Raw genomic sequence first — 17,790 nt, forward strand, 5'->3', positions numbered from 1 at the left:
TGAGTGCTTACCACGTGCCAGGCATTGTTTTTACTAAACACTTGATATGCATTATCTCATGCCAACTCTGCAAAGTATTATTATATCCCATTTTATAAAGAGGGAAGCAGAGGCTCTTGCCCAAAGCCTAACTCTTAACCACCAAGGTATGTGGCCTGCCCTGAGCTACTTGAGGACAGGGACCGCTAGGTGAACTTACCAGTGAACTACCCAGCAACCAGCACACAGCTAAGCACATGGGAAGTGCTTCCCCAAGCACTGGATACCATGGAAGAGTCGGGAGATGGGGAGGGCTACCTTTCCTCTCCCATGTGTTAAGGCAGAGTCACAAATATGTATGACACAGACTGACGAGGGTGTAAAATACAAACTTTACACATTACTCAACATAAGCACATAACCCTCCTAGAGAGATACGAGGGATGACACCAGGAGGATGTCCCAGGCTTACCTGTCCTCGCATAACAGCAATCTGCTTATGGAACTGTCCCCTGTCGAAACCAGGATCTTTCTGCAAAAGAAGGGCAGAAGGAGATGGACGCTGCATGAAACCCTCAGAACTCATTTTCCTCCTCCAGTTAGAAACTTGCTAATAAAGAAAACCTACATGAGGCTTATAAGGTGTAGTGAAGTCAACTACCACCCCAAGAACTCCCTGTTTCACAGATGGGGAAACAGAGAACGAGGACATGTCTTGCCCTGAGTCTCATTATTAACTCCAAAGAACGTCAGGCTCTAGTGCTCCACAGGACACACAGGATATACACCAGTAGGATTCATCAGAGCTGTCAATTTTTTTCAAACCAATCCAAAGTAGGTCCTGATGTCAGGTCCTATGTCCACATGTGGGAATCTTGCTCTTCATTGGCTAACAAAGTCAGAAGCGTGTTAGCCATGCTCTCTCGGCTTGTATCAGGACCAGTTAGAAAAACCATTAGGAATTCCTTCTTTTATACAGGGACAAGGCTGAGGTTCCCAGGTCTAACCTTGAAGAGTTCATAGAGGTCCTCTTCTAAGTCCTTGACGAAGTTAGGGTCCGATATCTTTGGAAGAATCAGATCTTTGATCTCCTGAGAGAATGGGACTTTTGCCTGGGGCAACCAGGCCCAGTAAAAAGGATCTGCAAAGAGGAAAGGGCAGAAGCAAAGCTGGTGTTGAAAAAAATCCCTGCCCATCTATGTCTTCCATCTATCAGGGCACTGCAAAAGGCAGACCACCCTTCTTCCTTGATATACAACAGAAAAAAAGAGTTACAAACGCTTGTTAATCCTAAAGGTTATAGTTAGTAAGTGGAAGAACTAGGATTCAAAGCCAGGTCTGCCTAATCCCAGAGCCTGTGCTCTTTCTCAGACATTATATGACCTTCCAAGATGTAAGCCTATCTAGAAGCGTCACTTATCACTAAGGCATTGAGATGCTCCTTCTAAAAAGACAGACTAGTGCTGCAAAGAGGCTAGTGACCTCCTACTTGTATCTCTCCCTCTTTCCAAAAGTTTCTCAGTTATAATGGGGCAGGAGTTGGCTTCCAGGATGTCAACAAGGAAGACAGAACACTGACAGCAGGTTATATTTAGAGACAAAAACAAAATAAATTATGATAAGACAGTCCTCAAAAAGAATGAGCAAAACGCAAAGTGGAGATGAGAAAACTCAACTCTATGCTTCTATTAGGAATAATGTAAGATGAAAATAACAGTTATAGCTTACATTATAGAGTAGTTGCTATGTACCAGCCATTGTGCTAGAGCGCAAGAGCTGCACTATTTCATTAATTCTTAGAACAATCCTGTGATACAGGTATTATCTACATTACACAGACAAGAAAACTGAGACTGAGCAAGAAAAGAGGCAGACCACAATGGTCTTGAGACTTACATGCCCTCCAGGAGTCAGGATGCTTCAGGGGGAAAGCCAGCCCATTGTCTATGGCAGCCACCTTGATAACAGGCTCCTTCACCACCACCCAGTCTGTGTCCTAAAGAGCAAGGAAAGACTAAATACTTAGGGTCCCATCTGCCTCAGGCCCTTTATAGTAGGTAGCAAAGCATCCCAACTCAACCTCCTCAAGCACCAATCCTTATTCAACCTCTGAACTGGTTTCCATATTGTTACCTGCACTTAGTACATTTATGGTATCTCTCACTTGGCTTGTTCTAGGTTCTGAGTCCCTTTCTATCTGAGAAAAGGTGCACTTCCACAGCAGCTGCCACAGTCCTTGCTAAGAAAGGAAATGACAATAACAAAAGATAACTATAAGCCATTCCTCCTAGGGAAAGGCAGTGAGAATCCTGAGAGTATGAAAAGAGGAAAGAAAAATCAATTATCAGTCAGCCAAGGTCCTTTTGTATAGACCTTGAATCAGATGCCACTTCACTGGTGGTGACCACATTTTCCAGTGAGATAACGGAACCAGGGAGGATAATAGCCAGCTACTCTTGCACAAGGGAGTCTGCTCTCCTGCTACATAAAAAGGAAAAGGACAAAAGCCAAATGCAAAAAGAGTGGGACAGGTTACCTGTGACAGCCCATGTCAGACACTCCCATGACAGTCTACCTGACTTCATGCTTTAGGTTCACTGGTGCCATCACAGGAACAGGGAATGTGGGTCTAGGAAACCTGCATCAGAATCCCCTGGGATACTTTATTAAAAGTGTGGAATCCTGGGGCTGGCCCCGTGGCCGAGTGGTTAAGTTCGCGCGCTCCACTGCAGGCAGCCCAGTGTTTCGTTGGTTCGAATCCTGGGCGTGGACATGGCACTGCTCATCAGACCCACATGCCACAACTAGAAAGACCCACAACGAAGAATATACAACTATGTACCGGGGGGCTTTGGGGAGAAAAAGGAAATAATAAAATCTTTAAAAAAAAAAAAAAAAAAAAAAAAGTGTGGAATCCTGAATTTTACCCCAGATGTAATGGGGAAAGGCTTGAAGAATCTGCACTGTTTTTTCTTTTTTTTTTTTTTTTTTTTTTTTTTTTAAGATTTTATTTTTTCCTTTTTCTCCCCAAAGCCCCCCGGTACACAGTTGTGTATTCTTCGTTGTGGGTTCCTCTAGTTGTGGCATGTGGGACGCTGCCTCAGCGTGGTCTGACGAGCAGTGCCATGTCCGCGCCCAGGATTCGAACCGACGAAACACTGGGCCGCCTGCAGCGGAGCGCGCGAACTTAACCACTCGGCCACGGGGCCAGACCCGAATCTGCACTGTTTTTAATAAGCCCTTCAGGTGATTCTGCTGTACAAAATTTAAGAACCACTATTAGAGAAGGAAGTAAAAACACTATGAGGATGTGTTAACTAACCTTATTGTGGTAAACATTTTGCAATATATACACATGCATCAAATCATTACACTGTACATATTAAACTTGCACAATGTTATATGTCAATTATATCCCAATAAAGCTGGAAGAAAAAAAAAAAGTTTTAAGAATGTTTTATTCTCCTTCTCCAGGTAGGTTTCCCGCTAATTTTTTAAAATGTGCAGACTGAGCAGGGATAGAGAAGTGTGGTGGGGTATAAAAGCAATGAGAGAGTTAAGAAAGTTGCAGGAAGTAGCTTTTACTAAACTGACGTTCTACGGAATTGTAGTCTGTTGTGACCACAGTGTGCCATGGTCAAAAAAATTTAGAAATCACTGGGCCAAACAGATTAAACAGATTCATTTAATGCACTACTGCTCAGAAATTTACTATGCTACTATGTATTGTGAATTTCCAAGTAAGGCGTAAAGTATGTAATATGTTCCAAACTTATTTGAACTTTTCTTCATGCTATCCCTATTAACATCATTCAGTAGGATATTCCTTAAAAAACAGACTGAGAAAAACTCTACCAAATATTAACCTATCAATTTTAACCAGATATGCTAGCCTGATTCTCTGAACTTATGTGACCCAAATCTCTGACTATTATGTGCTTCCATATTATGCATATACTCCACTTCATCCTCTTCTTCAAGGTATAGATCAACATCTTACCCGAGAGCTAGAACTATCCATTGGACAGTCATATTTAATCAGCCAGTTGTCATTGCCTCGATCTGTGAACAGAAATACAAAGTTAGTAGAAAAAACTGGGGTGACTTTCACCTTCATTAATGATGGACTAGGTATTTGGACACTTGGACCAATCATTCTACTGAGAATGAATACAAAAAATGGATAAAATATTGTTAAATCTCTTGGAGGCTTCGGAGATTTTAACAAGACTATTAAGAGTTAAAGTGTCAAGATCTGGGAGAGAAAGGAAATCCAGAGAGAGGAGTCCAGTATTTGTGGCTTCTTTTCTCCTAGAGCACCTGCTGATTTGGGAAGAGGTAGCTAAGAGGCTGAGAGGTGGAAAAGTGTTCTAATAGCCTTGTGGAACTGGGAAGACAAATTGTAGTACAGTGACTGATAAGAGGGAGGAGGCCCTGGTAAATTATCCATGCTTTGGGTTGAAACCTGAAGGGCTACACCTTGGAAGTAAGCAGAGTTTCCTCTCAATACCTGAAATAAAAGTGATCCTGGATTACTGGTGCTCCTAGCTGCTTGCCGAGAGCAAACATCTTCTTCCAGACAGGACTTACATCAGCATCCTAGGCCTCCAAATATTTCTATGATTTCTGATATACAATATCTGACAATCAAAAATAACTAGGTATACAAACAGACAAAATGACATGAATATAAACAAAGAAAACTACAGAAAACTAAAATAAACCTATAGTGGCTCCAAACAATGAAGATACAGACTCTAAAATGTTCAAGATAAAATCCTTAATATATTTAAGAAGACAAAAGGCAAAATTAAGAATATCAGCAGAGGGGCCAGCCCTGTGGCCAAGAGGTTAAGTTTGCATGCTCCACTTCAGCAAGCCAGGGTTTCCCTGGTTCAGATCCTGGGCACAGACACGGCACCGTACATCAGGCCATGCTGAGGCGGCGTCCCACATAGCACAACCAGAAGGACTACAACTACAATATACAACTATATACTGGGGGGCTTCGGGGAGAAGAAGAAAAAAATAATAATAATAAGATTGGCAACAGATGTTAGCTCAGGTGCCAATCTTAAAAAAAAAAAAAAAGAATATCAGCAGAAAACAAAAATCTATTAAAAAAATCAAACAGAAATTCAAGAACTGAAAAACACCTTTACCAAAATTAAGAATTCAATAGGTGACTTTAACAGCAGATTGTGCTAAAGAGAGAAGTAGTGATTTGAAAGACAGGTCACAAGAAAATAGCCAGAATAAAACATGCAGGAAAAAGGGACACATACATTAATGTATATCTAACAACATGTAATTGGAAGGAGGAGAGAAAAATGGGCATAAGTAATATTTAAAGAGATAAGAGTTGAGAATTTTCCAAAAGTGACAAACATATCAAACTATAGATTCAAAAAACCCTGTGAATCCATAATAAGATAAATACAAAGAAAACCATACATAAGGTATATCATGGTAAAAATGTTGAAAATCAAGTACAGAGAAAATCTTAAAAGGAGCTAGAGAAAAAGAAAGATTACCTTCAAAGAGGTATGGACAACTCACTTAGAAACCATGGAGGCAAGAGAACAATGGAATGCCTTTTTTTTTAAATTGCTGAAAGAAAATATCCTTCAAAAACGAAGGTGAAACAAAGACATTTTCAGATAAACAAAAAACAAAAAAATTAATCACCAGAAGACTAGTACTAAAATATTCTCCAAGGAAAATTATACCAAATAGAAGCTTGGAGATGCAGGAGGAAATAAAGAACAACAAAGTGGGTAAGTATGTTAATAAATCTAGATAAATATTGTTAGTTTTGTTTGGTGTGATAGTGGTATATTAAAAAAAAGAGTTATCTTTTAAAGACATACTGAAAAAATCATAAATAAAATTATATCTGGGATTTGCTTTAAAAGAATAAAAGAAGGTAAGCAAATGGAAGTGGGAATGGGAGAGGATTAGTCATGGAGTGACTGTTGAGACTGGGATGACTGATTCATGCAGGTTCATTATTCTGCTTATTTGTGTATGTTTAAAAGTCTTCATAATTACTATTAGTAACAATAATAGTATTGACTTATAGTTTTACATAAACGTTTTTATATATGCAGATATATAATTAAAAAGCATGATATTAATAGTATAAAAGTCTGGAGATGAGTAGATAGAGCTAAGGGTTTCTAAGATCTCTGCATTATCCAAGAAAATGGTACCAATTTTATATTAGATTTTGGGAAATCAGTGATTCACATGGTAATCTTGAAAGTAACCACCAAAAGAAAAGACAAAGAGTGCACAACTTCTAAGCTAAAAGAGGGGGGAAATGAAATAATTATAAAATAATTTATAATAAAGCAAGAAAAGAGAGGAAAAAAGGATCATTGAGAGAAGGGGAGGAAAAAAAAAAAGACAGGCAGAAAACATAGAAAGCAAATAATAAGATGGTAGATGAATATCCAAATATATCTGCACATACACTACAGATAAATTAACTAAATGCTCTAAAATTAAAATATAACAGTTCTGGGGCCAGCCTGGTGGCATAGTGGTTAAGTTCATGTGCTCCAATTCAGTGGCCCAGGGTTCGCAGGTTTGGATCCCAAGTGCAGACCTAGCACCATTTGTCAAGCCATACTGTGGTGGCATCCCATATAAAATAGAGGAAAATTGGCACAGATGTTAGCTCAGGGACAATCTTCCTCACCAAAAAAATTAATTAATTAAATTAAATATAATAGTTCTTTCACTGGATAAATAAAATTGACAAACTTTTAGCTAGACAGACTAAGAAAAAAAGAGAAGACTCAAATCACTAAAATCAGAAATGAAAGTGGTGACATTACTACTGATTCTACAGAAATAAAAAGGATTATAAGAGAGTACTATAAGCAATTGTACACCAACAAACTGGAGAACCTAGATGAAATGGACAAATTCCTAGAAACACAAAACCTCCCAAGACTAAACCACGAAGAAATAGAAAATTTGAATAGATCTATAACTAGTAAGGAGACTGAACCAGCAATCGAAAATCTCTTGACAAACACTAGCCCTAGATCTGATCGCTTCAGGTGAATTCTCCCAAACATTTAAAGAAAAACTAATACCAATCCTCCTCAAATTTTTCCAAAAAACTGAAGAGGAGGGAACACTCTATAACTCATTCTATGAGGCCAGTATAACCCTGATACCAAAAACAGACAAAGACACTACAAGAAAAGAAAACCACAGACCAATATCCCTTATAAATATTGATAAAAAAATCCTCAACAAAATAATAGCAAACTGAATTTAGCAGCATTTTAAAAGGATTATACACTATGACCAATGGAATTTATTGCTGGAATGCAAGAATTGTTCAACATACGAAAATCAATCAATGTAACACATCACATTAACAGAATGAAGGGGAAAAACCACATGATCATCTCAATTGATGAAGAAAAGCATTTGACAAAATTCAATATCCTTTCATGATAAAAAACACTCAACAAATTAGGAATGGAAGGAAACTACCTCAACATAATAAAAGTTCTATATGAAAAAACCACAGCAAACATCATATTCAATGGTTAAAGACCAAAAGCTTTTTCTCTAAGAACAGGAACAAGGCAAGGATGCCTGCTTTCACCACTCACAATCAACACAGTACTGGAAGACCAGAGCAATTAGGCAACAAAAAGAAATAAAAGGCATCCAAATTGGAAAGGAAGAGGTAAAATTATCTCTGTTTGCAGATGAGATTATCTTACACATAAAAAACCCTGAAGATTCCACAAAAAACTGTCAGAACTAATAAATAAACTCAGCAGAGTATCAGGAAGCAAAGTCAACACAAAAATCAGTTGCATTTCTATTCACTAACGATGAAAGGAAATTTCCAAAAAGGAAATTAAGAAAACAATTCCATTTACAATAGCATCAAAAAGAATAAAATAGGGGCCAGCCCCGCGGGTGAGTGGTGAAGTTCATGTGCTCTGCTTCAGTGGCCCAGGGTTTCACTGGTTCGGATCCTGACCGCGGACATGGCACTGATCATCAGGCCATGCTGAGGCGGCGCCCCACAGGTCACAGCTAGAAGGACCCACGACTAAAATATACAAGTATGGGGGCTGGCCCCGTGGCCGAGTGGTTAAGTTCGCGCGCTCTGCTGCAGGCGGCCCAGTGTTTCGTTGGTTCGAATCCTGGGCGCGGACATGGCACTGCTCATCAGACCACGCTGAGGCAGTGTCCCACATGCCACAACTAGAAGAACCCACAACGAAGAATACACAACTATGTACCGGGGGGCTTTGGGGAGAAAAAGGAAAAAAAATAAAATCTTTAAAATATACAAGTATGTACTGGGGGGATTTGGGGAGAAAAAGCAGGGGGAAAAAAAAGAAGATTGGTTAACAGCTGTTAGCTCAGGTGCCAATCTTTAAAAAAAGAAAAAAAGAATAAAATACTTAGAAATTAATTTAACCAAGGAGGTGAAAGACTCGTACAATGAAAACTATAAACCATTGCTGAAAGAAATTAAAGAAGACAAAAATAAATGGAAAGATATCCCATGTTCATAGACGGAAAGATTTAATATTGTTAAGATGTCAATACTACTCAAAGCAATCTAGAAATTTAATGCAATTCGTATCAAAATCCCAATGATGTTTTTTGCAGAAACAGAAAAACCCATGCCAAAATTCATATGGAAGCTCAAGGGACTCCAAATAGCCAAAACAATTAGGGGAAAAAAAAAGAACAAAGCTGAAGGACTCATACTTACTCCAAAACCTTCAAACTTACTACAAAACTATAGTTACTACAAAACTTACTACAAAGCTACAGTAATCCAAACAGTGTGGCACTGCATAAAGACAGACATACAGACCAATGGACTAGAATAGAGAGTCTAGAATTAAATTTTCACATATATGATCAAATGATTTTTGACAAAGGGTGGGAAAACCATTCAATGGGGAAAATAGTCTTTTCGACAAATGTTGCCAGGAAAACTGGATATCCACATACAAAAGAATGAAGCTGGACCCTTACCTAACACCATGTACAAAAATTAACTCAAAATGGATCCATGACGTAAATCTAACACCTCAAACTATAAGATTCTTAGAAGAAAACATAGGGCAAAAGCTTCATGACATCGGATTTGGCAATGTTTTCTTAGACATGACACCAAAGGCAAAGACAACAACAACAAAAATAGACAAATTGGACTTTATGAAAATTCAAAAATTAATTGCATCAAAAGATACTATCAACAGAATAAAAGGTAACCCACAGAATGGGAGGAAATATTTGCAAATCATATGTCTGATATCCAGAATATATAAAGAACTCCTACAACTCAACAACAATAAAACAACCCAATTCAAGATGAGCAAAGGATTGAACGGACATTTCTCCAAAGAAGACATACAAATGGTCAAAAAAGCACACGAAAAGATGTTCAACATCACTAATCATTAGGGAAGTGCAAATTGAAACTACAATGAGATACCACCTCCCACCTATTAGGATGGCTACTATCAAAAAACCAGAAAATAACAAGTGGTGGCAAGGATGTGGAGAAATTGGAACCCTTGTTCGCTGTTACTGGGAATATAAAATGGTACAGCTGCTGTGGAAAACAGTATGGCAGTTCCTCAAAAAATTAAACATAGAATTACCATATGATCCAGCAATTCTACTTCTGGGTGTATACTCAAAAGAATTGAAAGCAGTGTCTCGAAGATATTTGTAAACCCATGTTCCTAGCAGCCTTATTCACAATAACTAAAACATGGAAGCAACCCAAGTGTCCATTGACAGATGAATGGATAAGCAAAATGTGGTATTTGCGTACAATGGACTGTTAACCTTAAAAAGGAAAGAAATTCTGACACATGCTACAACATGAATGAATCTTGAGGACATTACACTAAGTGAAATAAACCAATCACAAAATGACAAATACTGTATGAGTCTACTTATATGAAGTATTTAAAGACAAAACTGTCCTGTGATAGGCCTTGCTGCTATGAATGACTAGGGATCAAGGATATGAGTACTCTACACGTTGCTTTGGAAGAGCCAAAGTGTCTTCTGGGACCAAGAAAGAGGCCAAGATAAAATGTAAATACTGGGTCCAGGCCATAGCACCTCTGATAACTACACATGATGTGGCTGGACAAAGCATCTCTTGGAAAAGTATTATCGAGACCCTCCCCAAATGTGCATAACCGTTCTGACTTAGGAAAAAACCCATCCTGATAGGGTCCTCTGATACCAAGCTCTGCACGCTTCCAGGCCTCCCCCTGGGCCTGCCCACAGCCTGGCACAGGGACTGGACCACACACAGCTGCGCACCAGTGTTGCGGATGATGTAATCCAGGACCACCAACCGCTCAAACTGCAGCAGTAGTTGCCGGTTAGTGTTCTCAGGGAGAGGTTCTGCTTCAAAGCGCCGTAGCCAGTAATCTGCATCTTTGTAGCCTTCAACAAAGAGCTGGAATGAACCAACCTGCAATCAAAGAGGAGGAATAAAGGTATTTCCTTACAGTCCAAGTCCAAAGACCCCAGGAGTAAGCCAGGTACCCACTAAGGCCGTGTGGAGTTTATATCAGAAAAGGGTTGTAACGGTGATTGCCCATCCAAATTCAAGAAGTCCATCTAAATGGTTCAGGGGAGACCAGTGAGAAAGTTAGGGTCTCTGTTCTCTGGAGAATTATTCCTCAAACCTTAGGTCCTTGACAGAAATGAGGAAGACAGGAGCCTCAGGGCAGGCTATTCATGTGTCCATATACAAGTGTGTGGGCACCTTGCTTCACCTCTTGACGGCTATGCCACTATAAATCATCACTTTTAATAAACCACATAGATGCAGTCTATACCTTTGGCGGTAGCCCGATGCGGTTAAACCGCGCCCCAACTTTTGGCACCTTCTCCAGTGCAAGCCGCTTGCCCCTGGACTTCACTCGGTCAATGGCACTATAGTTGAAGGTCTCACTGGCCAGGTATACTACCTACAGTGGAAAGAGAAGAGATACCTTGGTTAGAGCCAAGTTTAAGGAACTATACCACTATGGCAGAGGATAGCTAGATGCTCACCAATACAGTTCCTCTTCCAGGGCACACAGGAAGAATGCATTTCTCAGCCTTTCTAACTGCTAGGATAGAGTATATGACTAGTTCGGGCCAATGGAATATTGACAAAGTGATGAATGTATACCCCTTCCAGGCCTGGTCCCCAAAACCTCCCATGATCCTTAGTTCACATTCCCCAATCTGTGCAGCTGGAAATGAAGGCTCTGAGATGGCCAAACCACATCATGGAAGGATGTAGTGACAAGGGATCTAGGAGAGCTGCCTAACTGGCATGGATCTATGATGTGAGCAAGAAATAAACTCTGTGTTAAACCACCACAACTCAGGGGTTGTTACAGGAGTTAGCATGAATTATTCTGACTAACACAGGCACCTCCTGGGTTAGGAGATGTCATCTCAATGCCTATTTTCTCTCCAAATAAAAACAAATTGCAATTTACTCTATACCCTTTTATTTCCCTTTGAATTTTGTACCATGTGCAATTAATCACATTCAAAAAATAAACACTAAAATTCATTTTAATTTTTAGTGAAATGCTATATATATGCATATTTATACATACTATATCTGGAATATTACACAAAAAATTAGTAATAGCAGCTGCCTCTGAGGGAGGAAAAGGAGTGGCTGCGAGACGGGGTGGAAGGAAGGATGAATTACTCTTCTCTGTTTATTGTGCCTTCTAGATGCATGAATTGCCTATTTGAAAAAAGATGTTTTAATGGACTATCAATATTATATTTTATTGTCAAAATGCAGTGATATCACTGTAATCCATATGTACGTCCATTATTACACTTATCACATCGTCTTGTGATTATCCATTCATATAGCTAACTTCTCTCTTAAGACTAATGAAATTTTGAGAGGAAGAGAACATCTTATTCACATTTGCATCCCCAGTACCTAACACAGTGCCTGGCACATAGGCTCATTAAATATTTATTAAGTGAATGAATGAATGAGTTACAAGCTTCTTTCAGAGATAGCAACAAGTGAGTTTTAGCATGTAAACACCTAAAATCAAATTTATAAGATTCTTTCTTTTCCTAAGCCTTTCAGAATTCATTAGAAACAAGTAGTTATTTTGCCCATGAATCTTAAAGACAAAGAGAGGCAAAATAATCCCTTCCCTGCCATCCATCCATCCATCTGTCCATCCAGTGTTAACAGAGTACCTACAATGCACGTGTAAGGTACTGTAGGTTGGCACTCTCTGTCTTACAAGTCAGGAAACACAGGAACAGGAATAAAGGGAAAAACAGGCTTTCCTAAGACTACCTTGCCAGTTTCCACAGTGAAATCCTGGTGCTCTCAAGCCATAAACCACCCTTTCCCCCATCAGATTTTATTTTCGATCACTTTTTATAACAAATCACTTTTTCCCTATGACTAGTGAAACTATCATAACCTGAAACCTCACAGGAACAGAAAGCAGAGACTGCTATCAAGTGAGGATTAGAGTCTTACTATGTGAAGCTCCACTGCAACGTGAGCCTTCCTTCCATAGTGAGAGATGCTCTGATCAACTGGATAGAATCCTGTCACAAGGGTAGCAAGGCAGGGAGGGGAGAGACTGCCTCTTACTATTCTCTAGCAGCTGTATATTAAAGCTTGCAAAGTTCTATCTCATCTCAGTCTCACGGAAGACAAGTGTTTTTGTTGTTGGTGACTTTTTTTTTTGAGGAAGATTAGCCCTGAGCTAATATCTGCCACCAATCCTTCTTTTGCTGAGGAAGATTGGCCCTGAGCTAGCATTCGTGCCCATCGCCCTCTACTTCATATATGGGACGCCTGCCACAGCATGGTTTGATAAGCAGCATGTAGGTCTGCGCCTGGGATCCGAACCGGCGAACCCTGGGCCACCGAAGCAGAGCACATGAAACCTCTACGCCATCAGACCGGCCTGTGTTGTTGCTGACTTTCTGATACAAAAGATCCTCAGGCCTCATTAAGGTTCTCTAACAGGGAAAGAGGAAGACCAGAGTTGGGGAAGAAAGGGATTGTGGGGCGTGACATTTGATTAGAATAGTCATAAAAATACCGCACGCAAAGACGCATGGAGTGTTTACATTGTGCTAGGCACTGGGCTACATGTTTTATATGGATTATCATGTACAATCTTAATAACCACCTTATAAACTAGGAACTATTTATATCCCTATTTTTATAGTGAGGAAATTGAGTGGGTGGGGGGAGGGGGTCTTAAGTGACTTGCTCAAGGGTCACCTAATGAACAGTTACAGAGCCAGAATTTGGACCCCAGCCTTCTAATTCTTAGGCACTACACTCCAGAAGCACAGGCAGAGCAGGCAGGCACAGGGCCACGTGGGTCTGTTATTTATCTAGGAAATAAAAGAAATTACAGAGTGATGAGCAAGGAGTATTTAAAAGAGTTTCTAGAGTCCAGGAAGGGCCTAGAAGGAGGATTTCAGGTTAGGCAGGACATCTTAAGAGCATTAATTATCATACAAGATGTTCAAAGTGTGCTGTTTAACTATATGGACAGAGAGAGAACTAAAGCATGAAGGGAAGAAAAGAGCTGCACAAGGCCAGGCAGTGAACTGCCCGTCAAATGGGAGCTACCAGCCTGGAACTACAATCAAACATTCTCTCCAAAGACCTGAAGTTGGGGGATCTTGGGTATTGTTTGTCATGGTTTGATATTCATTCACTGATTCCGCTGCTACTTACTGAATGCTTACTATAACTATAGTACGTTGCTAGGTGCTGAGAATGGGAGAAGGAAATTTTAAGAAACGGCCCCTGACATCTACAAACTTACAAAGTAGTTGGCTTATTGTTTGGAGTTTGTTGGCAAAGAAGCAGACACAGTTAAACATCCACAATAATCACATTTTCTTGTAAAAATACCCTGGGAAAATAGAAAAAAATAGGTTTGAAGGGAGGCTCTTGTCTGCTCATCAATCTCTTTGCCCAGAGTCTGCTATCTAAACCTGTGAAAAAAACCTCAAGTGGGGGTTTTTAATCTAGAGGTATGGTCCCTACAGGGTCAATGGATGGACTTCAATGAATCATACCCCTGAAATTATATGCAAAATAGTAATTACAAATATGTGGTTTTTTTCTGGGAACAAGATCTATAGCTTTCATCTGATTCTCAAAGAGGATTAAGATCCAGAACTACAAAGACGCCCCTGCAGCCTAAGGCATCAGATCAGAGTCCCACTTTAAGTTGTTACTAAACCTCAGGCAGCCATATACTCAATGGGTGATGACATGTCTTAAATGTTCATATGCTGACCCGCAGATTCCTCCCCCACATAACCCATGGAAATTTTCACACAACATTCTGCAATAGAAGGATTCTTAACCTGGTGTCAGTAAACTTCCCGAAATTGTATGCAATCAATTCTGTATTTAAGCATATTTTTTGTGGGGGGTATGATCCACACCCCTCATTAGAACCTCAACAAAGTCATAAAACATATAAGGTATGTGAAAGTCCATTCTAAGCAAGGATTTGCCTGGATCTGGGACCCCAATTTTGTTATGTTCAAGACAAGTACCAGAATTACATAGCATAAAGATGGGCAAGGAGAATTCCATGTCAATTCCCTGTAGGGGTTCAGGTCAGACCTTTACCCTAACCCTCAGCCCATCCCAGAGTTCTCCTTGCCAGATCTTGCATTAGTGCTCAGCTGACATCAGCTAGTCCATTCTAGACTAGATCTAAATCCTGGAATGGCTCAGAAATCTAAGAGAGTAAGCCACAAAAATAACTAGCTTTCTAATCAGCTTGGGGTTATCTGGGATCCAAAGACCCAGGGAGCCCATAAATGTAGATCAGAGGGTTGGTGAACTTCCTGAAATTAGATGCAAAACTTTTATGTGTATCTTTCTCAGGATAGATTTCATCAGATGATCAAATCATTAGCCTAAACATACCGTCCTCCCAAAAAATAGCCTGAGAACCCTAGGCTCAGGGCATAAATAGCCTTCACCCGAGCTAACGGTCCCACTAAGATATAGCAGGGCTTATGGCCAGGAAAACTCTGGCCAGGCAGTAGGGCTCCCTGGAGACAGGTCACTGACCTTTGTACGGGGTACAATGTTGAGTTCCAGTTTTTGGTCCACCAGGCTGGCCCCTGCCTCTGAGAGATAGCCCTGGTTGAGGACAAGGCAATCACGGCCAAAGCAACAGGGACAGCACAGCTTCTGTAGCCACTTGGTCCACTTAGGATTAAGGTGCCCATATGGCTCTTCATTCTTGGGTTTGAAGACAGCAATAATCTTCTACACAGACAAAAGAAAAAGAAGATGTTAAAGACAAGTTGATTAAAGTAGCTCACAGACCAGGTCAGCAGGAATCTAGAAAGAAACAAGAGGGCACAGGAAGACAATCCCTACTTACAGTCAGACACTGGCGTTTCTCCAGCTTGTAAGTGGAAAACACCAGCTCATGTGTGCAGCTAAGAGATCCATTGCTAGAAAGGGCTGTAGCCAAGGAAGTGCCAGGTCTGGTATATATGGTATAACAGATTTTTAACGCCATCAAACTCCAACCTCCAAGGTACATTTATACATTTATACACTTTTGCTCTGCACCAATTACATAAAGATTAAAAAAATTATCAACTGAAAGGCAACTAGTAAGGTACAGAAGTCCCCCCTTATCCATGGTTTTACTTTCTGCAGTTTCAGTTACCCATGGTCATCCGTGTTCCAAAAATATTAAATGGAAAATTCCAGAAATAAACAATTCATAAGTTTCAAATTGCTCGTCAGTCTGAGAAGCATGATGAAATCTCACAGAGTCCCACTCCGTCCCACCAGGAGATGAATCATCCCTTTGTCCGGCATACCCACGCTGTATTTGCTATCTGCCCCTTCATTAATCACTTAGTAGCCCACTAGGTTATAAGATCGACTGTTGCAGTATCAAAGTGCTTGTGTTCAAGTCACCCTTATTTTACTTACTAAGGACCCCAGACACAAGAGTGATGGTGACAATTTAGATATGCCAAAGAAAAGTCTTAAAGAGCTTCCTTTAAGCGAAATAAAGTTGAAAACAAATCTCGACTTAATAAGGAAAGAAAAAATATTGTATGCTAAGGTTGCTAAGATCTATTTTATTATTAGTTGTTTTTAATCTCTTATTGTGCCTAATTTATAAATTACACTTTATCATAGTTATGTACGTATAGGAAAAAACATAGTATATAGTTTGATACTACTCATGGTTTCAGGCATCCAAGGAGGGCCTTGGAACGTAACCATGGTGGATAAGAGGGACTACTGTATTATGGAATGAGATTAAGAAAATTCCTTCATTGATGGTTGATTCCCTCTATCAGCCTTACTATCCCAACCCCTGGGTGTTAACAAAACCTTAAAATAAAAAGTTTAGGAATGAGGGCCAGCCCTGTGGCTGAGTGGTTAAGTTAGCACGCTCCACTTTGGAGGCCCAGGGTTTCGCCGGTTCGGATTCTGGGCACAGACATGGCATCACTCGTTAGGTCATGTTGAAGCGGTGTCCCACATGCCACAATTAGAAGGACCCACAACTAAGATATACAACTATGTACTGAGGGGATTTAGGGAGAAAAAGCAGGGAAAAAAAAAGAAAATTGGCAACAGTTGTTAACTCAGGTGCCAATCTTTAAAAAAAAAAAAATTTTAGGAATGACAAACTAAGAAAGCAATGGAAGAGAAAAATCACAGCAGGAAAAAGAATCTGCTACCTGGTTAGAATAGGGTTCTTTTAAGTAATTCTGTTAGGCAAGAGATCAGGAGGAGACGCCACAAATATTAATCCATCTTCTCTACCAGACAGTAACTTAACCCTCAAAAGTCCTTGAAAATATGGGATGCCGCTGTAACTTAGAAAATGTAGCCCTCCCTCCTGAAGTTTCTTCCCCAGGCCAGTCAGCCCTCTGAGGTTGCTTCACATTTAGCTCACTCCCTCCAATCCCCCAACTGGTGATTTCAAAGGAAGAAAATTAAATATGCTATCCAAATGATTCATCTTCGTATCATATGACTCTCCCTCTCCCCTCCCCCCACGGCCAACTAAGCTAGTCTGGGTCATAAGACATTTTCCTGTGGGTGTCACTTCCTGAATGGCAGATCACAGCAGAACACATACAGCCATCCGCCTGCATTAAATAAGTACTTATATTAGGAATTGGCTGGACGCATGCCTCCAACAATAATTGGTCAATCTTGAAACCAGTTCCTTCAAGAAGCCTTGCAAGGATTTGAGAGAACAAGAGAAATACAAAACTTCCCTCCTCCCTCCAAAAGAATCGATTTATTCTTAAAGACAAATAAACTTACTTATTCACTGGAAAAGTCAAATGCATATACTCATAAGTCTTTAGAATTACACTCTTACCCAAAGTGGCTAGCAAGATGCCTAAGTTAGCAATCTTCCTCTCTATCTCTGTACCTCTGGAACCCTGGGCTCTGAACCACACAGCAGCAGTAGCAAAGGGCTTGAAACGCAGAGAATGACTGATGAGTCCACTGTAATCCTCTGGAACCTGGGCGGTGAAACCACAGGACAACTTGAGGCAAGTCCCAGAACCCAACAGTCAGTTCAACTGAGGCACAATGTGGAATTCAGCAAAATTATCCCTAAGGAAAGGGAGACCAAGACATTCCTACTACTAGCAGGGCTGAAAAATACTAGGGCTGAGGCTTGAATACTTCCACTTAAAGAAAGCAGAACCTGAAGGCCCAAACTGCAGGCAAACATCATTTAT

The 17,790-nt window shown here is 40.2% G+C and overlaps 1 protein-coding gene across 1 annotated transcript in view; it reads right to left on the reverse strand.

Moving 5' to 3' along the window:
• The window catches only part of PI4K2A (phosphatidylinositol 4-kinase type 2 alpha), a 29,784-nt gene that overhangs the window by 5,781 nt on the left and 6,213 nt on the right, over positions 1-17,790 (reverse strand). Inside the window, exons 2-8 of the mRNA XM_001500347.5 lie at positions 15,119-15,319; positions 10,848-10,979; positions 10,324-10,477; positions 3,980-4,041; positions 1,876-1,975; positions 987-1,120; positions 452-511 (exon numbers count right to left, since the gene is read on the reverse strand). Coding sequence (XP_001500397.3) covers positions 452-511; positions 987-1,120; positions 1,876-1,975; positions 3,980-4,041; positions 10,324-10,477; positions 10,848-10,979; positions 15,119-15,319 — 843 coding nt within the window. The remainder of the gene's footprint in view (positions 1-451; positions 512-986; positions 1,121-1,875; positions 1,976-3,979; positions 4,042-10,323; positions 10,478-10,847; positions 10,980-15,118; positions 15,320-17,790) is intronic.

The sequence above is a fragment of the Equus caballus genome, chromosome 1 (genome assembly GCF_041296265.1).
Source record: "Equus caballus isolate H_3958 breed thoroughbred chromosome 1, TB-T2T, whole genome shotgun sequence".
Lineage (NCBI taxonomy): Eukaryota > Metazoa > Chordata > Mammalia > Perissodactyla > Equidae > Equus > Equus caballus.